The 26,923-nt window shown below is 48.8% G+C and overlaps 1 protein-coding gene across 1 annotated transcript in view; it reads right to left on the reverse strand.

Moving 5' to 3' along the window:
* Positions 1 to 26,923, reverse strand: part of LOC147693352 (transient receptor potential cation channel subfamily M member 2-like) — a 3,804,886-nt gene that overhangs the window by 3,431,444 nt on the left and 346,519 nt on the right. The window contains exon 5 of the mRNA XM_086935946.1: positions 25,987 to 26,167. Coding sequence (XP_086792072.1) covers positions 25,987 to 26,167 — 181 coding nt within the window. The remainder of the gene's footprint in view (positions 1 to 25,986; positions 26,168 to 26,923) is intronic.

Consider the following 26,923-nt stretch of genomic DNA (forward strand, 5'->3'; position numbering starts at 1 on the left):
GCTTCTCGGACCCCAAAGCACTCACCAGAGGATCCCTCGGCGGTCGATCTGGATAGAAGTCGTGCAGTTCTGATGATGGCCGGTCCCTCGAGGTCTCGTCGCACCCACGGATCTCAGCTGAGCTGACGATGAGGTGCCAGGGAAGCCGGTTCTCGTCGAGCTGGGCAGTCGGATTCCTGAGGAAGGACGTGCAGCAAACCGCAGAGTTCTTAGATGGTGCCTGCGGATGCAGGGTGACTACTCCTTAGCCACAAGGGAGAAATCTTGAGAAGAAGTCTTGAGTTCCTTTCGTAGAAAGTAGTTTCAGGATTCAAAGATGATCTAATTTGGAAGGGTCCCCGCTCCTGCCTTTATCCTAAAGAAAGGGGTGGGTACGCGACTAGGTCCTGCCCTAGGGGTGGGACCAGGAAGGGGGGTGGTTACACCCCTCTCCCATGCCGGACTTTCCCCAGGCCAGGGGCTGGTGTGCCCCTGGAACTGGTTCTAGCCGGCAGATGCGTAGTGAGCACCGGGGTGCCACTCAGCAGTCACCTTCCTGTAAAGCCCTGCCTACCCAGGATACACAAAACCCTGTCTGGGATGGTGCTAGCACCGCCCCTGACAGGAAACCCTTTGTCCAAGCTCTCCTCGCTGGAAGGACTCCCAGCAGCAGGAGGTCAGACTCGTGTCTGTGGTGGCAGCATCCATTTTGTGGAGCTGAGGCTTCGTTTAACTTTAACCGGGGTTCACAGTTACATACATGTCGTGTCCCTCTAGAAGGGTGGAATGCTAACCCCGTCGCCAGAATTGGCGAGGGGTTAGTATTCCAATTCGTATGACACCTTACTCGACATGTTTTGATAAAGCAATACCAAAGATAGCATTTACCCGCGAGGATTATAATGCACTTAAGAGTATATGGTATGCGTTATCATGGAACAGCTATTAGGACTTGGTTCCGCAAGCAGCAAACGGGCTCAGCTCATGCCAGAGCACCATTTCACACGATTCCAAGCACTCTGCCTTCAGGATTGTCAAGGCCTGCCATAGGAGTGACTGATAGGAATCTGTGTGTCCATTTTTAGGGTTAGATATAGGTATACTATATCTAAAGCAAAGGGTGATTACACCACCTTGCCCCAGCTGTCGTGCAGCCAGTTGTGTCAGATTTAGATGGCCATCCAGGGGTGGCATAATACATGCTTCAGCCCCTGGTAGGCCCTGGGTAACTATGCCCTGAGTTACAGGGTCTGATAAGGTGGCCCAGTACCAATTGGAAATGTACCTAAGGTACATGGAATCCATTTTAGAGACAGAGCAGTAGGCCTGGGGTCCTGATTGGCAGGGCCCCAGGTCAACTAAGTCGGAAAACCAGCAAAACACTAGGCAAAAAGTTGGGGGCAACCATAGTCAGGTATCCACCTTCCTACAATCCCTCCATCCTTTACTGGTATGCACATTCTTTTACTAATATTTACATGAAATGCATTTTGGTGGTTTGCAGTTGCGTGATATGTATTACCTACAGACTCATATATGATGCTCCATCAAAAATGTGCATAATATATTGCTTGCTACTCTGATTCAGGCATGTGAATCTATGAAAGACACCCAAATACTGGATAAGAAATGCGTTACTTACCTGTCTCTGCAGTTATCCAGTATTGGTGTCTTTCATAGATTCACATGCACCCTCCCACCTCCCCTGGAAGGACTCACCTATCTCTCTAACAAAATTACGCCTACCTAGCTGGTGCGTACGAAAATCTAAGAGACCTAGGCTCCTGACAGGAAGGTTCTAGAAGGAGGTGGTAGCTGATTGGTTGGCTTCTTTACTTTGGTCCTTTTTACAAAAGGACATAGATAGGCCACTAAGGTGGGACCCTTGGGGCCTACCCTAGTTTGGTCCTTTTTACAAAAGGACGTGGATAGGCCACTAAGGTGGGATCCTTAGGCCTATTCTTCTCTATGTATGTCTATAGGACTGTCACCTTTCGGTCACAAGAAGGGAAGGAGCCAAGACTAGAGGGCGACTGTTTATCTATTTTATTGCGGGTTACAGACTGTAGAACAACAAAACATAGTCTTTAAGTCAGACACGGGGTCGGTGGCAGGTTTGTAGTCCTCTGGCACTTCCTGGGTTGGGGTCCGGGACACTCCAGCACATGGAAGAAAAGAAAAGAACATGGCTTTTAGTGTTTTGTTCCGTTAACTAGAAACTCTCGAAATAGGGAGGGTGTGAGGAATCCAAACGAGAACGCACCTGGGAAAGCCACGCGTCCTCCTTAGCGTGGTTGGGCGAAACGCGGTGTCGTTGGCCTCCTGGCTTTACAGCTGCCTCCGTCCGCTCCTCCTCGGTTACCGGTCCGGCACCTTCTCTGCTTCTGGTGTCGTCGACGTCCAAGGACTCCGTCTCCACGGTGCTTTCCGCCTTCCCGGTGGCGTGGTTCTCCTGGCGTCTCACTTCTTCCTCCCACGACGGAGACACGGCGTCTTCCGGGTCTCCCCTCATATGGTGAGAGGCCACTCCTGATAGGCCCGAAAAGTCAGGTGGTCCAGATGCAAAGCCTTCGTCACAAACACAAAGGCTATTCTTAAAGGGCCCGTAGTAATCCGCCTGTTGAGGAGACGGACAATCAGTTAGCCCTTCCGGGGCTGAGCATGGGACCCCCTGACAAATCCCTCCCCTAGACTTTTCCCGTTCGGGGGAAAGTGGATAGCGGGACAAGTAGTCAGCATTCGTTTGAGCCGTACCCTGACGGTGGCATACTTCAAAGTCGTACGGTTGTAAGGACAGAAACCAACGGAGGATGGGCTCATTGCGTCCCTTGTTCCGCTGGAGCCACTGCAAAGGGGCATGGTCTGAGTACAGTGTAAAATGCCGACCATCCAGATAATAATGAAGCTTTTCAATGCTCCATTTCACTGCAAGGCACTCCTTTTCGATCGTGGGATAGACCGTCTTTCTGGGGAAAAGTTTCCTGCTTAAGTACAGAATAGGACGTTCCCTCCCCTCCTGATCCAACTGAGACAGAACAGCCCCCAGTCCCACCCCGGAAGCATCCGTTTGTAAATAGAAAGGTTTGCCAAAGTCAAGTGTAATCAGGACTGGAGACGAGGAGAGGACATCTTTTAGTGCCTGAAAAGCGGTCTGAGCTTGGGAAGAGGGTTGCTTGAACGGAACAGAAGAGGCAGTTTTCTTTAACATATCCGTCAAAGGGGCTGAAAGTGTGGCAAAGTGTGGAATAAACCGTCGGTAGTAACCAACCAAACCAAGAAAGGCACGGAGATCTCGCCTGTTTTTAGGAAACTCCTGTTGTTGTATAGCCTTCACTTTTTCTTGTTGTGGAAACAACTGGCCGTTACCCAGCATGTACCCAAGGTACTTCACTTGGGAAAAGGCAAAGCGTGACTTCTTTGCATTTATGTGTAGTCCTGCCTTTTCCAAAGCCATAAGGATTTGACTCAAGTGTTGTAAATGGGTCTGTCAATCCGAACTATGGATGACAATGTCGTCTATGTAAGCTGCCGCAAAGTGTCTATATGGGGCCAACACTGTGTCCATAAGACGTTGGAAGGTAGCAGGGGCCCCATGAAGTCCAAAGGGCAAGACAGTGAAATGAAAGAGACCATCAGGGGTGGTGAATGCTGTCTTTTCCTGATCTTTTGGAGACAGAGGCACCTGCCAATAGCCTTTGGTGAGGTCAATGGCTGTTATGTATTGAGCTTCACCAAGGCGTTCTATCAGCTCATCTACCCTTGGTAAAGGATATCCGTCTTGTTTTGACACCTTGTTCACTGCTCTGAAGTCAATGCAAAATCTCTTACTTCCGTCAGGCTTTGGCACCAATACCACTGGGGAAGACCAATTGCTTTTAGAGGGTACTATGATCCCTGCTTCTAACATTTTCTGTACCTCCTCTTTTATCACTGATCTTCGTGCTTCGGGGACCCGATACGGTTTCTGTTTTACAACTACCCCCGGAGCTGTCGGTATATGGTGTTCAGCCAAGGTGGTTCGACCTGGCTGATCCGAGAATATGGCCTGATGTGTTAGCATCAGCTCCTTCAACTCACTTTTCTTAAGATCTGTAAGGTCGGAATTTACCACAGCATGCTCGATGGTATGAGCAGGCGGTGTCGCTAATGACACTGAAACATGAGCTTTCGGAGGGGCACCCAGCCACTTCTTTAAGATATTAATGTGGTAAATCTGGGTTCGGGAAGGAGATAGTTTCAGCGCATATGTGGTCCTACCTATTTTCCTGACGACCTGGAAAGGTCCTTGCCACTCCTTCCGAAGTTTGTGAGTGGAAGTAGGAAGAAGGACCAAAGCCCAATCACCTATGTCCAACTCTCTCCACTTCTTGCCTTTATCATAAAAGGTCTTTTGTCTGTCTTTAGCTTTCTCTAGGGTTTCATAGGATAGGGTCCGTAGCTTGTGTAACCGGGATTTCAGCTGCTGGGAATAATCCAACAATTCTTCAGCATCTTTTGAGCTTGTCTTTTCCCAACTATCCCTGGTTATTTCTAACAATGTACGGGGTTTCCTACCAAACAGTAACTCGAAGGGGGAAGTTCCTAAACTGCTTTGGAACTGGCTTCTTAACACATAAAGTGCCAACGGTAGAAGTTGGTCCCACTGTTTACCGTCTCCTGTCAAAAGTTTATTTAGAGTGGTTTTCATTAACCCGTTGTAGCGTTCAACCAGACCATCGGTTTGTGGATGGTACACCGAGGTACGCAGATGTTTCACATTGAGGAGGTTACACACTTGTTTCATGAGGCGAGACACGAACGGTGTCCCTTGGTCGGTTATAAGATCTTTAGGGAATCCCATCCGAGCAAACAATTCGACCAATTTTTGGGAAATGGCACTAGTGGTAGCTGCTCGTAATGGGAATGCCTCTGGATAACGAGTCGCATAGTCAACTATTACCATAACGTATTGGTAACCTCTATGTGACTTCGGCAAAGGGCCTATGATGTCTACCCCTATCCTTTCAAAAGGTTTCCCTATGATTGGAAGTGGAACAAGGGGAACCTTATGTGGGATGTACGGGTTCCTCTTCTGACAAATCTGGCATTCCTGGCAGTATTTCTTCACTTGTGCATACACCCCGGGCCAATAGAAATGCTCCATTATGGAAGTAGTGGTCTTTTCGGCACCAGAATGACCTGCTAATAGATGTGCATGAGCATAAAACATTACTTGCTCACGGAACAGGGTAGGTACTATTAGCTGTGGAGAGGCCTGACTCTGCCCTACTCTATACAGAAGACCGTTCTGTTCAATAAAACAAGGATAAGAAGGGGGGTTCTGATTTTTATTGTCCTGTGCGTTTTGCCAGGCAGAGGCCAATGAGGCATCATTTAACTGAGCAGCCCTAAAGTTGGTATCGGTAGACCAAGGTTCTTCCGCTAATAGACCCTCCCTGACCCCGCTCCTACCTTGTTTCTCTAAAACTTCTGTCATCAGAGTAGAAAACCACTTATTGTCTGTACCTATAATGAGTGGTTCGGGTAGAGTAGGAAGGACTCCTACTTCACACTGTACTTGGGTCCCCTTTTCTGTTGTTATCGTGACCCTGGCTAGGGAGTAAGTACGTATGTCCCCGTGTACACATTTTATCCTCACACTACGGTCCAAGAGCAAGGAAGAACTGTTCAGGGCGTTTTTCTGTATCACCGAATGGCGACAACCAGAGTCCAACAGGGCACGGGTTTTCTTACCGTCTACCAAGACACTTACATAAAAGGCTGGACCAGTCTCTTGGGCATACAAGAGGGCACGCGGAGCATACCCCACCTCCATGGGCTCTTCCTCCTTCTCTTTCTTTTTACGGCAGTACTTGGCAATATGTCCCCACTCGCCGCATTCATAACACTGAGGACTTGTAAAGACCGGTGGTTCGGGCTTCAAAGGTCTAGGTTTCATAGGAGGAGGCTCACTTTGAGGTTTGTATGGTTTTTTCTCGGGTTTCGTAAGGTTTTTGTTAACAACAGGTTTTTCGGATTCTCGGAAGACAGGCCTGGTTTGGGCTCTCGCATAGGAATTAGCCATTTCAATGGCGTGCTCTAGAGTCAACCCTGCATGCTGTCGGAGCCACCGTTGTGTGCCATAGGGCAACGCTTCAAGAAATTGTTCCAAATAAATCTTATTCATTACATTATCGATATTCCCCTCTTGTGGTTTCAACCACCTATCTGCTGCATCTTTCAGCTTATAGAAAAGAGTTTTGGGAGCATCTGTTGGGGTTCCCCTCTCCTGTCGAAACTGTAAACGATAAGTCTCATCATCGACTCCCAGTCTATCAAGGACTATTTGTTTCACATGTCCTTAGGCCGCAGTACCGTCCTTATTGGCCAACTGATAAGCTGCCCGGGCTTCTCCTGTAAGGAGAGGAGCTAGATAAAAGGGCCATCTCTCTCCCGGCCAGGCACTAGCGCGGGCTGCCCTTTCAAAATTTAGGAAGAAGGAAACAGGGTCGTCTCCAGGAACATATTTTTGGAGCGGCACGACTGCCCCGGGTGGGTGTGTGGCTCGAGTTTGTCCCAAAACAGCCAACAGCTGCGTTTGTCCCTCTGAGAGTTTAGTAAGGTGATCAGCCTGTGTCTGTATGGACGCAGTGAACGTAGCTCTATCACTGTCCGCTTGTTCGTTAGACCGGTTAATTGCCCACTATAGCTTGGACTGGCCTTCGCTCAATTGATTTAGTAAGGTCTCCATCTTGTTTACCTCAGATGGAATGTCTCCTGGCTGGCTCGCCACTTGTCACCTTTCGGTCACAAGAAGGGAAGGAGCCAAGACTAGAGGGCGACTGTTTATCTATTTTATTGCGGGTTACAGACTGTAGAACAACAAAACATAGTCTTTAAGTCAGACACGGGGTCAGTGGCAGGTTTTGTAGTCCTCGGGCACTTCCTGGGTTGGGGTCCGGGACACTCCAGCACATGGAAGAAAAGAAAAGAACGTGGCTTTTAGTGTTTTGTTCCGTTAACTAGAAACTCTCGAAATAGGGAGGGTGTGAGGGATAAAGCAAGGACCACCACCACATTCAGTGAGTTGTACACGGTTTTGCTAAACGAGGTGCCCCGCTGCTTGCACGGTCCCCTATCCGGTCCCTCCCTTCTTAAAGTTCAACAAGGAACCCAAACGAGCACGCACCTGGGAAAGCCACGCGTCCTCCTTAGCGTGGCTGGGCGAAACGCGGTATCGTTGGCCTCCTGGCTTTACAGCTGCCTCCGTCCGCTCCTCCTCGGTTACCGGTCCGGCACCTTCTCTGCTTCTGGTGTCGTCGACGTCCAAGGACTCCGTCTCCACGGTGCTTTCCGCCTTCCCGGTCGCGTGGTTCTCCTGGCGTCTCACTTCTTCCTCTCACGACGGAGACACGGCGTCTTCCGGGTCTCCCCTCATATGGTGAGAGGCCACTCCTGATAGGCCCGAAAAGTCAGGTGGTCCAGATGCGAAGCCTTCGTCACGAACACAAAGGCTATCCTTAAAGGGCCCGTAGTAATCCGCCTGTTGAGGAGACGGACAATCAGTTAGCCCTTCCGGGGCTGAGCATGGGACCCCCAGACAAGGACATTACTTTTTTATATACCGGAGGCTCCCGTCTCGACGACAGGGAATGATTCAGGCATGTGAATCTTTAAAAGACACCAATACTGGATAACTGCAGTTACAGGTAAGTAACGCATTTCTTACTGCGGTATTGAACACAAAAACACCTCTAAATCATTGCCATTGAATGAAACAAAAAGCTAAGACAACACAAAATGTGATAATTATGCAGAACACAAGGAATATGAAACACAGGCATATCTACAACATTGTTTATGGTGTGGCCTACTTCCTATTCCAGGGTACCCATGTAGGAGGCTGGATCAGTATATAGTGTCCACCTATGGTGAGGCACTTTGCACTGGGTCCAGGCTGACCTTAGTGATAGTGTTTAGGTCCCTGTTAACCAACGGTCTCAAGGGGTAGCTGTGAAGGGCAGCTTATTCAGGAGGGTGTAAAGCTGGTACATTTACCACAAAGTCAGTCAGCAAGCTTTCACACAAGAAAGAACCACACCAGTGTTTACAAAAACACAGTAGTACTTATTATAACAATACTATTAACTAACATGGTATATATCCTACCCAGAGATATAAAATACACACAGGAAATATTTAAGAAACAGGTAAGTAGCACACAAAAACACATTGGTCCCTATGGGGGACAAAACTATACACTAAGAAAGTGGTAAAAGAGGTAAGCACCAAAACAAGACAGTTACCCAAGGGAGAAGAAGCCCAAGGGAAGCAAGGAACCCACAGATGTGTGTAACTAGGGAGCCCAAGGCACCCAGGTTTGGAGTGGTTACACAGGTCAAATGTCCATAGGATAACACAGGGTAAATTGCAGTTGGTATTTTCTTGTTTCAGGACCCTTCCCAAAGGACCCTGAAGACACCAATTGGATCAAGGGAGGTTGAAGAGCCAGCCCACTCGTGGATACCCAGGGAACCAGGATACCTACCTAAGGGAGCACAGGTGCATAGGGGCAAAGTGGTGTCGGAGCTGCTTGTAGGAACTAATGGAGGATCTTGGAAGTCCTGCAGATGCAGTGACTCGTGGACCAGGACGGTGGAACCTACATGTGGATTCTGTATGAGAAGAACCTGAAAGCATAGGGGAAAGACAGAGTACAAGCCACCCAAAGGTGCCCAGGAGGAGATGGAGCACAATGCCACCCATTCTCAGAGGTACTTGCTGCAGAACCATGGTCTCTAGAAGCAGCTGTGGAGCGCAGGCGACAATGCAGGAGCACAGGAGATGATTTAGGAGCACAGGAGCCATCCATGAGCTGTCCCACGATGGATGAGGAATGCAGGAAGCTCAGTGGCTGACTGGACCATTCCCAAGCCTTGGCGTCGCAACAGTCGGGTTCAAGAAAAAGATGCTTGGATACAGACCAGCAAGGTCTGTGGGACTAACCCGGCAAGGTTGAGCCAGCAGAAATAGTTGGCACCCTCTTGAGGACCCTTTGGCAGCAGGCATAGGGAGTCGTAGGGAAGCCTCAGCAGCACACAAAAGATGGAGGACAATGGGGCAGAGGATGCAGGCAGGACGTAGTTCTTGGAGCTGTGCAATGCTGGAGGCTGGGGCTTCTTGGAGCTGGAAGATGTTTTATGAAGAGAGCCAAGATGCCTTGGCAATGGCAAACACATGTGGTGCACTGGCAGGTTGTTAGATCTAGCATCTTTTGGCGTGTTTCCCTGTCTGTTTGCTTTCTGACCTCCTGGTTTTGATTCTGATTTTGCTGGTTTAGTGTCTCTGCGTACTTTCTCACTGCTGTCAAGTGTTAAAGTGCAAGTGCTACTATTGTAAATTGGGTTATTGATTGCTGTTTCCATGATTAATATATTTGATTTACTGGTAGGCCATTAGTAAAAGTGCACTGAGAGTGCCAGGCCTGTAAATAAAATGCTGCTTGTGGGCCTGCAGCACTGATTGTGCCACCCAAATAAGCAGCCTCTCAAAGGGTTCTCAGACCTGCCACTGCAGTGTCTGCACGCAGTTTCTTCTGACATGTTGACTTGGCAAGTGCAGCCACTTGCCAAGCCCTAACATTCCCTTTTATTGCATGTTGGTCACTCTTAAGGTAGGCCCAAGGTACCTCTATGAGCAATGTGCAGTGTATGTGAAAGGTAGGACATATCCTGGTGTGTGTGTGTCAACTCTTCATAGTGAAGTACAGTGTCATTCGTTTTTCACTGTGGAAAAGCTATCTGTCCCATAATATAGAATGGGGAATACTCAGCAACATTTAACAAGTATATCTTCCCAATGGGACAAGATGGAGAAATGGAGTTTAGTATGCCTGAAGTCAGAATGTAGAAATACATCATTAAGTAAAGATGATGTTTATATTATATGTTTGAAAATATCACTTTTAAAAAGTAGGTATTTTCTTGCTTAGCCATTATGTGTGTCTCTGCTGGGTTGTGGATTGATTGTCTGGCTTTGGAGTGACAGGGGCTAGAGATATGCATTCTCTTCAGACAGCTATTGGGGGGTCGAGGTGTGTCTTGTCTTTCCTGGATGAGTTAGGCCTGGGCTAAAAAGACCGCGGCCTTATTTAGAGTAGTGGGAGGAGATTTCCTTGTACCTGAATGGGCCTAATCTGCCCTGGACAATGCTGTCTCCACCTCCTGCTGGGAAGCTGAGCCAGAGAGAACCAAACTGGTTTGGACTGAGCACAGACACTCTCTGCCCAAGAGAATAAAAGAAACAGAGTGTAATATTGGGGCCGAGACCTCAGAACTTAAGAACTCGCTTGAATCAAGGAACCTGCTAAGAAGAAGAGCTGGAAGAACTGGCAGGACGTGTACTGGCCATTTGCTGTCTTGTTGCTTTGCTGGGTTGGCCTGCAGTTGCTGCTTCTGACTTGGACAGTGAATGGACTGGACTGAACTTTCTTCACTTGTTTCTGAGTATCTCAAAGGGCTTGAAATAGAGCTTGCCTCCTGTTCACAAAGTGTCAGGGATGGCAAGCACTTCACTTACCTCTGGGTACCACCTCTGGAACCATGGGTTTCAGTTGCCACAGAGGGGAAAGAAGCTGACACTGTCACTGACACTGCTGCTGGCTTTATGTCTTGAAGGCACCGTAGAGGGCACCGCCACACTTCACACGTCAACCCTGGTCTCACCAACGAAGATGAACACCGCCGCCACTGCTGATTTTACCGCGACCTGTGGGCACAGCACTCTGCACCGTCCCGACTCCCTGCTCTCACTGAAGATGTTGCTGCACTTTGACCTCAACACCCATCACCGCGGTTTGGGGCACCGCTCGTAAGTCAGAGGACGCACCGCCCCGTTCCACACCGCCGTCTGGGCCGACCGATGCAACCCCCCATCAACTTGTACTGCAGATTGCAGTGTGACCTGTGCTCACCACCACAAGCACCGCCTTACTCTGCACTGCAGCTCTGGTTTCACAGACGCCGCTGGACGACCGTCACTGAGCCCTTACCTGCAATGCAACTTGAGGGCACTGCACGCCACACCGCTACGCTTCAAATCGCAACCACAACATTTGCCACGACCGGCCCGCACCAACGCAGTCGGCCGGAACCAAAGGTACTGTATAAGAGTCTGCTGACACTGACGCCAGTCCGCACCGACGCTGTTTACCAGGACTGTTGGATTCTGTTGTTTTTAGCACAGTTGTAGCCCCAGACTGAGCTATCGGTTTCAAAGAACTGCATTTTAAAGTCATTCTTACAACATGCATATTTTTGATTACTGTATGTTGGTTGGTCTTTTATCGTTTTGGTCGTTTGCACAGATAAATATTGCTTCTTTTTCTAAACCTGGTGTGGTGTCCTTTTGTGGTGTTTTAACTGTATTACTGTTGGTTATGTGCAAATGCCTTACACACTGCCTCTGAGATAAACGTGTCTGCTCGAGTCAAGCTACCAAGGGGGTGAGCAGGGGTCATTTCAGTAGTGTATCCCCTCATCCTGACTAGAAGGAAGGGTCCCTATTTGGACAAAGATGCAAACCATTGCCAACTAGAGACCCCCACTTTTAACAGTGGTTGTCAACTATTGGTGGACACTACTACCATATCGCAGACCACTACGTATCACATACAGTTTCTTTTTGGTCTATTTTTGGATCCCAGCGTTTTTGAACTTGAACTTTCTATTGCATCATGCCTGAATCAAAATCATCATCTGTTGTATCCTTGGAAGTGGCCTTCGAGAAGGAGAGGTTAGAAACCTATTATGTGAAGGAGTTGAAGGCTATCTGCAAGAACCCCAATGTCTAAATCAGGGGCCTCACCAGGAAAGAGGAGCTACAAAAGGCGCTGAGGGCCTGGGTAGCAGCCAGACAAGTCAGTGGGCATTCTGGAGATCTAAGTGTGGAGGAGTAGGAGCCTATTCCTAGGATGGATGTGCTTTTGGGAGGGGGGGACCCTCTAGGCCAGTCATCAGTTGCTTGTCCCAAGAGGAGCAGGACAGGCAGGAGGCAAGGAAGTTTGAACTGGAAAAACTCTGGCAGGTGAATGAGAGGGAAGACAAAAGAATAGCCATGGAGGAAAGGAAGATGATCCTGGATCATGAGCGTGGAATAAAGGAGCTGAAGCTAAGCAGCAGGTCCAGCCAGATGGTGGCAGCAATTCCTCAGTGTAGGTAGATAGAATAGTGCACATCCCCAAGAATGTAGGCAAGGAATTCAAGAAGCAGGATGACATACAAAGGTGGTTTCAGGGTTATGAGGCATCGATACACATGAATGGGGTCCCTGAAAAGAATTGGGAGTAGGATTGTTGCATTTTTTCCCAGAAGAGGGTAGGGACACTTTAGTGGCTTTGGGTAAGGGGGAGAGCCTCACCTCTGCTGACAAGAAGGAAGCCCTTCTCACCAGGTATGGTCTCACTCCTGACAAGTACAGGGATCAGTTTAGGTCCAGTAGGAAAACTGATGCACACACTTGGCTGGATTTGATGGCATGGGAGCACTTGTCCAGTTTATGTTTTGCAGAGCTACGCCACCACTTGACTGATAGTAGGCTGACTGGCCCCAGGAATCTTGCTATGGAGGCAGACAGCTGTGTGAGTGCCAGAGTCCACAAGGTGGTTTATGGGGGAGACTCTGCCAAAGGTGGGCACGGTCCCCAGCAGAAGAGTGGGAGGAGAAGTGTAAAGCACATGAGTTCTCTAAAGGGCCCCTAACGAATACCCAGAGTGAAGGGTCCCATACCCCTGGAGATAAGAAAAAAGGGGTCTCTTCAGGGAAGCCTGCAGGGACCAGTCCCCGCAAGTGCTATGCCTGTGAGCAGATGGTTCACTTGAAGGGGGACCCCAAGTGTCCCAAGAGGGCACAGCCACCCACCAGTGGGTAGTCCAAGGTGCTGGCAAGTGTAGCACTTTGGGAGGAGGGGTACCCACAAGAGGGTGGGGATCCCGCAGAGATGACACATGTCTCAATAGGGGACAGTGAGATGGTCTCAGGAAACCAGGTGCCTGCTAACACGAAGAAATACAGAGCCTGGGTGACCGTCAATGGGAGAAGGTTAGAAGCTCTCAGAGATACTTGAGCCAGTGTGACCTCAGTCTGGTGTCACCTGGTCTCTGAGGAGCAAGTAATTCCCGGGGCATTCCACCAAGTAGTTGCTGTGGACAACTCAGAGCGCTAGTGTAAGGTGGCATAGGTTCTCTTGAAGCTTGTTGTGAGCCTACCATTCATGTACATTGTCTGCTAGGTAATGACCTTGAGCAGTCCTTGTGGAAGGATGTTGAGCTTTGGTCTCACTTGGAGATCCTTTGGTTGCCAGAGTAGGCAAGCTTGACCACTCAGACTATGGCAGCCGGGAACGGTGATCAGAAGGACCTGGAGCCTGAAACAGTGTCCCAGGTTCCTGCCAAGAGAGAGGGCAGGGGGCTTGGGAAACCAGGCCGTGAAGGTCCCACGGTGCGGGAGGAGGCTGACCTTGAGGGGGACGCCTTGGTACCTACAGGGGAGCAGGTAAGTGAACTGGGTAACTTATCTGAGCTGACCCATTGGCAGTAAGAAGGTGGTCCCACCAGGGAAGAAGTCTGCAGGGAGCAGAAGGGATGCCAATCTCTGGAGGATTTGCCGCAGCAGGCTGCAAACCACGCAGCTGGTGATCAGTCTGAATCACACTGGATCTACTAGGAGAATGGTCTCCTATGCAGCAAGCCTACAATTGCTGAACCTGGGTCCGCCTGTGTGTTGGTGGTACCCCATCGCTTCAAGACCTTCCTACTGGGTCTGGCTCACGACGTGCCTTTGGCAGGACAAGACCTTTGACAGGATTGTCACCCACTTCTTTTGGCCCCAAATGCAAAGAAAGTCAGATGCACTTTGCAGGTCTTGCCAAACTTGCCAGGCAAGTGGTAAGAGTAGGAGGAAGTGTAAGGCTCCTCTCCAACCTTTCCAGTTGTAGGAACCCCTATTGAAAGGATTGGGATGGACATTGTGGGGCCACTAGAACCCAAGAAAGTCATGGGCAACAGGTACATCCTGGTCTTGGTGGACCATGCCACCTGGTACCCGGAGCCTATCCCTCTCAGGACAACGATTTTCCAATGTGGGTTTCCCTGGAGAGGTAATAGTTGACTGTGGTCCAATTTCATACCAAGTATATGACATGATTGTGGGAGGAGTGCAGTGTAGCCTACAACTTCTAGGGCGATGTGGTGGGGCCTCCCGCCGACTGCCCTTCCAGTTCATACTATTGCCTGTGGGGTGGGGCGGAGGTGGTTCAGTCACTCCTTCTCCAACGCAGATAACAGCGGCTGGGCTCCTCATTCTTGCCGGGATAGCAGTGGTGGCCCCAAGCCCTTCGGTGCGTTGCACAGAGCACCCGACATCCATGGCTCAGGTTCTGCACCCCGCTGGGCTTACTTCCCACCACCGGCCCCAGGCCCACACTCAGTGGTGTGAGCTTGATAGTCAAGGGGCCGGCCCACGGGGCTCCGCTGTCATCTAGCATTTTGCCACCTCTGCCAGTCAACCATTGGACATTGGGCACAATGTAGCGGCACTTATAGCCGCAGCCAAGCTCCACCGCATCCTGCAGTCCTTGATCCGCCTCACCATGGACCCGGGTCACACCGCTGCCATCTTATCTCTGGCCGGCCGTCACTATGGAGCGGCCCTGTGGCTGTGTTGCTGCACTTCGTGGTCTCTCAGGGCTCGGCTCAAACTTCGCTGCCGCTGGCTTACTGCAAGGGGTGAGTGATGTCGACTTTAGTGCTGATGGACCTTTGGATTCAAAGCAGATTACGCAGGAGTCCAGAGCACTCTTTTTTTTTGTTTTTTTATTTTTGAAAACCTTTATTGTGCATAAGTAAGACAAATACGGGCCCACAACCGTCAGGCCGGCCGCGATACATTTGAAGCACAAGTGCAAGCAATACAGTCCCCCAGCGTCATCAGGTGATTTAACTACTATCAATGAACATGGCACAGAATGGAATTATGTCGCCGAGGAAAAGGAGCAGTGAAGGTTAATTTTATAAAAGTTTTTTTTCCAAACAAAGTATAAGCAGTGAAGAATAGGAACGCAGGAGAATTGAGTCCGTACATTAGTTCACAACATGAGCAGGCAGCATCATCAATGGAACAACAATGAAATTTAACACCCCGGGCAATGTGGCGGCGTAAAGGAACAACAAGAACGTCAGTCAATATTTACGCCCCACCCACAGCGCCACCCACTCCCTGCTAACCCCTATCGCGGACCCAAAACAGAAACAAGGTAAGAAAAGCGCAGAAAATTAGAAAAAATAAGGCCCATAGAAATGAAATGAGGAAACCTAAAAATAACCCCCCACCCTACACCAATGCGGAGGCTACGGCCTACCCCCCCCCCGGCAGTGTGTCTGTCGCCCACTAAAGAACCCGAAATATAGACCAAGAAAGGAAGGGAAGAGAAAGAAGAGGAAAAGAAAAAGAAAAAGGAAGTTCACACTTGAAACATAGGGAGGAAGAAAGAATAAACCCTTCTACCACTCCCTAAGAGAAAGGGAAGGCGGGGAGGAGCCCACCCAAAATCGAATCACCCGGGCCCCCCAGCCCTACGCAACCCCTACGCCGTGCAGAGCAATGAATCCGGTAGGCATACAATCAATAAAAAAGGGGGGGGGGAATAGGAGTAGTCACAGCCAAGTTACCGGGTCAGCACAGGAACGACCACCCCTTCAGTAAAGCACCCCCACCCCACGTTAGGAATTGCCACAATCAACAACAAAATATCCGGTGAGGGCAAAGTACTGAGTCTCCCGTGATCCCCGGCCACTGAATACCTCCCACCCTTCACAGAGCAATGAAAACAGGATCTTCATAAACTATAGAAAATAAGGAGAGAAAATCCACAGCGCAGCAGCGCGCGTTGAGGAAGCGTCCCAACCCGGGTCCCCACTCCGCCCTCAGTCCCAGTACACCGAAGAGGACCTCCCTAGCCCTGGCCGGATCTCAGTCGTCCCCCTGAGCATGGTCTCGAAGATAGTCCCGCCCCCGCACGGACAAAGGGGTAAGATGGCCGCCCTCGACAAGACAAAGTTCCCCAAGCACAAAATGGACCCCACCTATCCCATACATTGATGGCAAACCAGAAACAAACCGTTGCAATGTCAGCCTGGGGTAGCAAAAAGTAACACAGTGGGGGTGCGCAGTGCGGGACAATCATAGTCAACGAAAACAGTTGCATTGCCAGCGGAGCCTTGCACAAACACAGCGACACAGTATCCGACTGCGTTAACTGTGGCAGGATGGAAAACAATGTAGCCTCCACAGGAGAAGCTGACGACGGTCCGTTGGAGTAAACAGTGTGTGAAGGCTGCTCCATTGTACAGTTCCGCGGAAACAATGTATCGCCGTCGATGCAGGGGGGGGCTGATCGGTGCAACAAGAAGAGCCGACATCCAGAACACTCACCGATCCAATAGCGACTTCATCCAATTTTGCCCCAAGTACTTGGGAACACTTGCGCCAGTCCGCCCTCAAGTCGGAGATCGCGGCAAGAACGGAGGCATAGGTTAAAGCAGGATGGTGTTCTATTGTCTCCACAATCCTGGTGGCACCAAACTGATCCACATTTCCCTCGAGACTGTGCGGGGCAGTCCAGTCGGGAACCAAGATGCCGTCCGCCCGTTCTGTAGAGGGAGCAGCCGCCATGTTAGGTATCCTGATGAGTTCACCGGTCCCCCTGGCAAATCCACGCGGACAGTGTAAATGCGTCCTCAGCGGAACGCGGGCCAGCCACCGGCAGGTGACAACACACAAGAGCCCCCCTCGCGCGGGCTCCAACAGGGAGAAGCGCAGAAGCAAACCAACGCGGCCAGGTCAGTGCCGGCCAGGAAAGGAGAAGCGCGACTCACCCCGGCGCCGCACCGAGGAGGGACGCCAATCCAGACCCACAATCGGTCGAAGCACACTGTCCAGTGGAGGGGGGCCAATGCAGGCGCCGTCACAGCCACCAGGCCGGCGGGGAAGGGATAACAAAGCTGCTCCGCCGTCGACCCTCAGGGGATCCAGCCGTCCCCGGCAGAACCAAGCAACACTGGGTCCGGTCTCAGGGCTCGGTAATGGCGGTCGCGTCAGCACCGCGATTTCGTCAGCTCGCGGGCAGGTAGGGACACCGGGGAAACACCCCCGACAACAGCGCGTTTCTCTCGTCCTCCCGCAGTAGCGCCGTGGCAGGATTAAGGTCAGGATAGTGACGCAGGAATCACGGGCTCGGGGAGCCGGGCGACTACACGTCCGTCTCCGCCGCCATCTTGGCTCCTCCCGTCCAGAGCACTCTTAGAGTGCAACTGCCATCTTGACTCTCCCTACTCTGTAACATTTTATGAGTATATTTTCTTATTGAGACGAGATAGTGAAATGGAGTTTAGTATGCCTGAACTCAGAATGTAGAAATGCATCTTTTAGTAAAGATGATTTTTATGTTCTGTGTTTGAAAATACCACTTTTAGAAAGTAGGTATTTCCTTGCTTGGCCATCCTGGGTGCCTCAGCTGGGTTGTGGATTGACTGTCTAGCTTTGGAGTGACAGGGGCTGGAGATGTGAATTCTCTTCGGGAAAGCCACTGGGGGGGGTCCGGGGGGGTTGAGGTGTGTCCTGCCTTTCCTGGATGAGTCAGGGCTGTGCCGAATGGACCTGGGCCGCATTTAGAGTAGTGAGAGGAGATTTCCTTGCACCTGAATGGGTCTAGTCTGCCCTGGACACTACTGTCTCCACCTCCTGCCGGGAAGCTGGGCCAAAGAGAACCAAACTCGTTTGGACTGAGCACAGACAATCTCTGCCCAAGAGAAAAAAGAGAAACTGAACATAAATATTGGGCCCAGACCCCAGAACTTTATAACTCGCTTGGATCAAGGAATCTGCCAAGAAGAAGAGCTGGAAGAATTGCCAGGAGGAATACTGTCCCATTGCTGTATTGTTGCTTTGCTGGGTTGGCATGTAGTTGCTGTTTCTGCCTCGGACAGTGAAAGGACTTGACTGAACTTTCGTCACTTGTTGCTGAGTATCTCAAAGGGCTTGAAATACAGCTTGCCTACTGGTCACGAAGTCTCAGGGACAGGATCAGGCGTCTTTTTTGCCATCTGCTCAGGTTGTGGCCTTCAACTCTATTCTCTTCTCACCTTCTTCCGCCTCCGGGCGGCCTTCATTTTCGAACTTTCCATCCCTCTCCCCAGAGGCCTCGCTGGATATTTTATCCAAACTAAAATTGGGCTCTCCGATGGATCCCTGTCCTGCCAAGTTTCTTGCTAAAACTGCACAAGTTATTAATCCCATAATCAACCCGATTCTAAATCAATCCCTTGACACTGAAGTGGTTCCTTATGCCTGGAAGCAGGCTCTTATCCTTCCTCTCCTCAAAAAACCTAACCTTGACCCCAGCATTCTTGCCAACTGCAGACCTATTTCCCTTCTCCTGGCACTGGCCAAGGTTGTGGAAAAGCATGTGCATTCCTCCCTTGCTAATTTTTTAGAGACACATGACGTCCTCCACCATACCCAGTCTGGGTTCCGTGCTAATATGAGCACAGAAACAGCTTTGTTGGAGGTCACGGAAGCTATGAAGGAGGTTTTGGATGACGTAGGAAAGGCAATGCTGGTGATGTTAGATTTTCAGCTGCTTTTGATATCGTCCCCCACAACTGTCTCCTTGCAAGACTTCATGAGATCGGTTTGAGGGTGGCGGTCTTCAGTTGGTTTGAGTTTTTTCTGTCTGACCACCAACAAACAATCTGGGCCACTCCGTACTCAGACTTAGTGCCGCCAATGGAGGTGGGAGTCCCTCAGGGGTCAATCCTGAGCCCCACTCTTTTTAATATTTACATGTCCCCTTTGGCGGCACTGGCGGAGTCCTATGGCGCCCAGATTGTTTAATACGCCGACGATACACAGATCCTCTTTACTTGTGAAAAGAACACTGACTTTAATGGAGAGAGTATTAAGAACTGTTTAGGGGTTGTTTTCTCTTGGTTCCAACTGAATCATCTTAAATGTAACTCGGACAAATCTGAGGTCCTCTTTTTTGGCTGCCCACCGGATCCTTGCTGGAAGTCCTGGTGGCCGGCGGCTATGTTTCCTCCCTCCGCTGCCACTACGGCGGCCAAGAATCTAGGAGTAAAGAAGGACAACGGTCTTACTTTTAAACCACAGATTCTGGGTTTGGTGGGACAGTGTTTCGGTCTTTTAAAAATGCAGAGGAATTTTCTCCCACTTCTGTCCCTTGCCCAAAGGAGGACCAGGGTTCAGGCCCTGATAGGTTCTCGGCTGGATTACGCTAACGTGCTATATCTGGGCCTTCCCGAATATCTTCTTTTACGTCTGCAAACGGTGCAAAACTTCGCTGCACGTGCAATTTTCGGCCTTGGCCGGAGATCCAACACTGCAGCGCTTCTTAAATCTCTCCATTGGCTACCTGTGCGTAAACGTATTTCCTTTAAAACTCTAACTACGCCATTCAAGGCCCTCTATGGTACTGGTGCTCGCTACCTTAGGAAAAGAATAGGCTTCCACCTCCCTTCTAGATCACTGCATTCTGCATCGTTAGCACTGGCTACGGTTCCGACAATTAGGCGATCCCGCATCGGGGTCGCTCTTTCAGACGTCTGGCGCCCCAACTCTGGAATGCCCTGCCTTTGTCTTTGCGGAAGACAGACAGCCTTCTTGCTTTCAGGAAAAATCTCAAAACTTTGCTGTTTGGCCAATAATTTCATCGAGTCCTCTTGTTTTGTGCCTGCTTGGTCTGATAGCGCCGGGACACTCTGCTTGAGTAGCTGAGCGCTTTATAAAACCCCTAGTAACATAACATAACATAAGATAACATAACATAACAGGAAAGACTTTGTTTACCTCTGGGTACCACCTCTGAAACTGCGGTTTTCAGTTGTAAAGAGGGGGAAATCAGCCAACACCATCACTGACACCGCAGCTGGCTCTGTGTCTTGAAGACACCGCAGAAGACACCACTGCACTTCATACTGCAACCCTAGACAATATCTGCCACGTCCGCCAAGTCTGCTTGCACAGCAACCTGTGGGCACCGCACTCCACACTGCCCTGCTTCACTCCACCACCATGGTCTCACCAACGGCGTTGCTACACGCTGACCTTGACACCCATGACCGCACTGTGGTTTGGGGAAACTGCTCGTAAGTCACACAATGCACTGCCCCACACTGAGGTCTGGGCCGACCAACGCCAGCTCCCATCAAATGGCACTCTCACATGCACTGTGACCTGTCAGCACTACCACAAGCACCACCTTACTCCACACTGCAGCACTGGTCTCATCGACGCTGATGGACGACCGTCACCAAGCCGTTGCCTGCACCGTGACTTGAGGTCACCGCACGCCACACTGCTACGCTTCACAGCCCAATCGTGACCGTTGTCATGACCGGCCTGAACCTATGCCATTGGCCTGAACCAAAGGTACTGTTTACAAGTCTACTGAAACTAACGCCGGTCTGCACCTACGTGGTCGGCTAGAACTATTGGATTCTATTATTTCCAGCACTTACAGTGTCCCCGGGCGGAGCTACAGGCTTCAAGGAACTGCATTTTAAAGTCATCCTTACAAAGTGCATATTTATGATTACTGTATATTGGTCTTTTATCATTTTGGTCTTGTTTGCAGATAAATATTGGTTATTTTTCTAAAACTGGTGTGTCCTTTTGCATTGTTTTCACTGTATGATTGTTGGTTATGCGCAAAAGCTTTACACACTGCCTCTGAGATAAGCATGCCTGCTCGTGCAAAGCTACAAAGGGGGTGAGCAGGGGTTATTTCAGTAATGTTTCCTCCTTATCCTGACAAGAAGGAAGGGTCCCTATTTGGATAAAGGTGCAAACCATTGCCAACTAGAGACCCCATTTCTAACACAGGTGGTTCATGTCGGCTAGAGAGGGATTGCAGTCACCCCAGTTGCAGGGAAGACTGGTTATGCCTCTGGAGAACCAACAAACCACAACCTTGTGTTGCACAGCTGGGCAATTTCCGTGGGACAAGAGGATAAGCAAACTGGTTGTCGATGTAGAGGTACCTGCTGATGCAGGAAAGGGACTCCACTCAAAGGGAGATTCCTTCTTGCTTGGATGCAGGCCTTGCTTACTCAGAGGATGCACTGCAACAGAGTTACAGAAAGTTGAAGAGCGTGGAGACAAAGATCTCAGCAAAAGCGTCCATTTGGGGGACCCATAGGGCATAGCAGCGCTGGCACAACAAGGAGCAACGTCTGATGATGAAGTATGACAACCATCGAGATGTGTGAGGGCATCAAGAGACAGAACTTGCACTTACCTCTACTCTGTGGGGTTTAAACCTAGGTTTTTTCCTGTTCCTGCCACGCTTCTCTTTTTTTATGTGGATAACTATTGTGTCGACATTTGGAACAATTACTCCCCGTTTGTTCCAAGAATCAAGTGGCCACCTGGAGGAGCTCTGGCCACCTCCCTAGGGAGGATCTGGACATGGGGGTGGACACTACCCTAGCCTCTGCCTAGTTTTCCGACAGAGTGGGAGCCACGGGGTCCTGAACGTGGCAAAACTGGTTTATGCAAGCAGGGCACCAACTGTGCCCTTCAATGCAGTCTGGTGGTGCTCAGAAGCGCCCCCGCGCTACCTAATTCTAAAGAGAGTTGGCCACTTCTCTCCTTCGCAGAAAATCTTTGTTTAGCTACCCGTGCCTGAGTTAAGCTCATCAGCAGGGCGGCAGAACGCTGTCTAGGGTCGGCAGCAGCACAGGTTGGCAGGCAGAGAGTGTAAGGCTACACAAGTAGTTATGGGGGTCCTCTAAGGAGGCCCTAGTACATGGTATCATGCAACTAACCCTGGGATGGGTGTAGTTACATAATTCCAACATGTTTGATACTAAACATGACCAGGTTTGGGGCAGCCATTATGTAGTTGGACATCTCGACTTGCCAGTGTCCACTACATACCTTAAAATGGCTGTACCACACTTGCAAAGCCCAGAGAATAGAGCCCGGGTTTGGAGGGATACCTCTGCTTGTGCAGGGGCACCCACAAACTTAGAACAATGCACTCTGCCCCTGTACTGAAGGGCCTACCTTAGGGGTGACCTATAGGTTAATAGGGCAGTGACCGGGATATAAAGAAAACTTTATATATAAAGTGAAAGGTGCATGTACCATTTCACACAGACTGTGATAGCAGCTCTGCAGATACAGTTTGCATGGACTCCCATGGGCAGCACAATACATGTTGCATCCCAGGGAGACCCCTGATGTACCAATGCCCTAGGTACCTCAGTATCATATTCTAGGGAATTACAGTGGTACCCCAGTATGCCAATTGTGGGGTTACAAAGTACTTACCATCAAGTTTAGAGGAGAGAGCACTGCCACTGGGGTACTGGTTAGCAGGATCCCAGTAAACTACAGTCAAAACAATCTGACACAAGAAAAAAAGTGGGGGTATATGCAAGAAAGATCCTACTTCCCTACAACCTATATGTGGAGTGAAAACTATTTTGAACATCAGTTACAGTGTCTAGAGTAACATCTATGAAGAGTAAGTTAAAAGTCAAGTGACAAAAAACATATCTTTTCAGAAAGCATTACATATTATTCACATAATAATTGTCAACTGTCCAGCATCAACCTATAATTCCAACTGTAGTTTGCACATGTCAGTAACATAATTGTGCACATTATACATCCAAAACTGTATCATGAGCACCCTAATATTGTAAAATGTACAAAATTCTGTCATCGGGGGAGTACAGTGCACCGTTGTGATACAGCGTTCATGCACAATAACGGACTATACAGATGTTTGTTTAAAGCAGGGGTCTCCAAACTAATACTGGAGGGCCGGATCCATGCCAGATTTTTGGGATATCCCCATTGAGATACATGTAGTAATTTTAAAAATCCGGCATGGATCCGGCCCTCCAGGACTGGTTTGGAGACCCCTGGTATAAAGGAATTTACAGGGCAGTGGAGTACTACCTATGTAAGCATGTAACAACTCATTTGTAGTAGTGCTGGCAAACTTAACAGTCACCAATACTGTACTTCCAACCGCTAACATGGCGGATGCCTGACCTTGCATATTGGACATTCAGAACCTGCAGCTGCCGGCGGAAGTCGACCGCACGGTGGGCAATCTCATCCACAGCAGATACAGCCATAGGCTATGATTTGTGATTGTGACGGTAGCAGGCCAATGGCTGTGTCCGTCTACACTGATGACTGCGTATGTGGCGTACATGTACACCGTGATTTGAAAAATAACTCACTTGCCTCCTGACACTGCTATCAACACCTCCTCCACTTAAGAAGCTGTTTGCTAACTCTGGGAGCAATCATGCCAGGCCAATCAGGCAAGTGGGCCTGTGCCTTCTCCCCAGAGGAGCTAGAGCAACTGGTGGAAGAGGTCCTTCCCCTACATAGCCAGCTCTATGGCTCACCACAGGAACAGGAAACAATGTAACATACATATTTTACTCTGTTTAACTCCATCCTTTCAATTCCCACAGGCTATAATGTGCCTCTGACTCCCACACTTAATTCGGGTTACTGTTGTAACATTTTGTAGTCCCTACAGAGAACAAACATGTAATGGATTATCGAGCACTGTAATTTGTGTCACCATTGTGATGTGTGGTAAGCCCTAGATTCTATTGTTGGTGCATGCACATATCTATGCATGTATACAATTAATAGTATCTATGACGAACCAGTTACTTACCTTCGGTAATGCCTTATTTGGTAGAGACATAGTCAGGCCACAGAATCCTTAACTAGATGGAATCTGGAAATGTTCCAGCAGTACCCCTGCACGTCGGTAAAGGGCATCATGTGACTTCTTCCTGACATCCTCCACACATGCGATGTCACCGGAGCTAATATAAGCCCCTCCCTGACAATCAGGTCAGTTTCTTCGGTGACTATTCACTGAACCAAAAACGTGGAGCCAAAGTAGAAACTGGCTGAGGAAACAGTGTGCCATTAAAGATAAATATATCTTGAAGGAACAATTACGAATTTGAAATGCACAGCACGGAAATGCAATGAAAGGGATATTTTGGACAAAATGGAAACAGTTTGCAGAACGGGGAGGAACGGTGAGTCGGTAAGGAATCTGCGGCTAGACTATGTCTTTACAAGATAAGGATTTACTGAAGGTAAGTTCCTCTGGTCTAGCTGCAGATTCCTTACCTTAGAAAAGATACCCAAGCAATACCATCCCAGAAGGAGGGTTTGTGAACTGATATTACTACAAATGCCTGAATAGAACTAGCCGGTCTATAATAAGACAGACAAGACCAGACACTTTTAGGAAGTTAGGTGAGCAAGAGCAAACACTTCACCCTGAGAACTGCAGCAAGAACTACAGGCAAACAAAGTCAAAGACAGTGAAAAGCACGGTATTAGAGGTACCCATAATAGAGGAACAGATGTGTCAGTAGACAATTGTCAATATAAATACAACACTAGGTTGTTGCCACTCAGCTCTAGATATTTGACTTAGAAAACTATTACGTCAGTCAAACATACTCAGTAAAACACAGTGAAAATGTGCACAAAAACCGATCTCATGGGCAACTGGGGCTCGAGGACCAGAGGCAAAACAAATGCATTAGAGGCAAACCTGTCCTGAGCGACACAGAGAAAGTAACCTTAGAATAGATCCATGGTGGAAGAGCATGGATTAATGCAACCACTCAAAAAATCGTAAAGACAAGGAAAACAAGTAGGGACAAGAACAACGCTAATGTTAAGAAAAAAGTCCCAGAGGCAGAACGACACTGATGAGACCATTCAACTCGTAGAATCCGTAGAGGTGGAAATAAGAGCTAGTGCATACATATCGATTAAGTGAAGACGAGACTAATGAAGGGTACACCCACGTAAGTTATATGTAAGCACTGGTTACGAAATACAGCATAACATATTTATAAAGATATACTCAATATATAAGCAATGATATATACATATATACACATAAATATTACTGAAAAAACAAAGGTCACAAGGATGTTATAGTTAGACTGACATTTCACTCGTAAAAAACCAGAGAAATTCAGCAGCCCCGCAACACACTGCTTATAACCTCACATTTACATCCCTCATGACATGGCCAGTGACATCACTTATGAGATCACTGATGACAGCTCACATTACATCCCTGATGACATCAGCCACACTCACACGCCTACTCAGTGATTCATAGAGCCACTCACACATCAAGTCACCTATACAGCCACAAGAGCAATCACTAACTCACATATACAGACATTCATGCATCTATTCACTGACCAATAGAGTGACTCACACATACAGATATACAGACACTTACACACCCACTCATACACCCATTTTCATACTCAGTCACTTATACAATTACTCACATACCTACTCACTCACCCATATAGTCACTCACACATACATTCATTCACCTATCGTTACTCACACATCCACTAACTTACATAGAAATACTAACACATCTACTCACTCATATATACAGTCACTGAGATAAGTACATACAACCTCTCACACTCACTAACTCACCGATACTGCCACTCACACACCCATTCACTCACCCATGCAACCACCCACACACACGCACATTTACCCATACACTTACTTGTAAACCCATTCTTGCACCCATACAGTCACTTATATACCCTGTCGCCCACCCATACAGACATTTATGTACCTACTCATGACTGATTCTAAAACATCTCTATTATGGTATACATATCAGCATTTTCTTTCCCTGGTGGGGGTTCGAATTCTTACCATATTCTGACGGACTGCCTTGCTCTATTATTCTGTGATTTACAAATTTTCAAATACATTTGTCTGACTCGACCAAAATATAAAGATCTAGGTGTCTTCTATAGTTTGTAGCTTTGTGATTCATGAGTACCCCCACTCACACACATGTATGTGTACCAGGAGGCAGCCCCTCTTACTCTGGCAAAATTACCTTCTTCCTTCCGGGTTTGCTCTGAGATGAACCTTTCCAGTTTGGTCCTCAAGGGGATCTCGATTCCGTAGCTCCCCTGTGTCCCATCGTCCACCAGGATGAAGTGAGAGTGGTTGCTATCCAGACAGCAGAGACTCCCTTGGTTGTCCACATACAAACAGTACTCAGTTGGGAGACCACCCTGAAAGGAAAACAAATGAATAATGGCTACCTCTGATGGAAAAACATAGGTGAGTGATCGTCATAGGGGCAGGCAGGTAAGCTACGCAAATAGGAGCCCTGATATGGAAAGGCAACCAGAAAGTGAATAGTTGAAATCTGACTAAGTAAAATCTGTGGAGCTCATAACATAGCCATGTAAGGTAAGGCGCTATGCCAGTGTTTACACAAATCTGCATGTACCCCTGTACAGAAGGCATATCAACCACCCTCCGAATTATCTCATCCATTTAACTCGCGAAAATGTCATCATTACTTAAGTGTGGGAGGCAGCTGGCTCAATATTGGGATAAATGAATAGGTCTTTGCATCCCAGACTTAGACAAGTTTCACGAATATACCCTTATCCAGGGAATGGTCAGGCCTCTGTCCAGTTTCAGACAGTCAGTGAGCATGGCTCTGTTTAAAGTGGTTTGGCTCATAGACCAAATTCTTAGCCACAGGAGGAGTGATTGCAGCCTTATGAAATCCTTTATCAATCCAATCCCAACCTCAGAGCAGCAAATAAAAGCGATAGTGCTACTGGGGACATATAGTAGCCTTTTGATAAAATCATTGTCAATTGCTTCTAAGATCCGCCATAACCAAGGCCCTATAGGAGGGGACGGCACAGCATTTGGGTTTATAAATGGCCACAAGTTCCTTGACCAGCTTGTGGCCTAATCTGCAGGCAAAGTGAAGAAGCAGGAGCTCTGCTAGTCATTAGGGGGTCTCATGC

The sequence above is a fragment of the Lissotriton vulgaris genome, chromosome 8 (assembly GCF_964263255.1).
Source record: "Lissotriton vulgaris chromosome 8, aLisVul1.2, whole genome shotgun sequence".
Lineage (NCBI taxonomy): Eukaryota > Metazoa > Chordata > Amphibia > Caudata > Salamandridae > Lissotriton > Lissotriton vulgaris.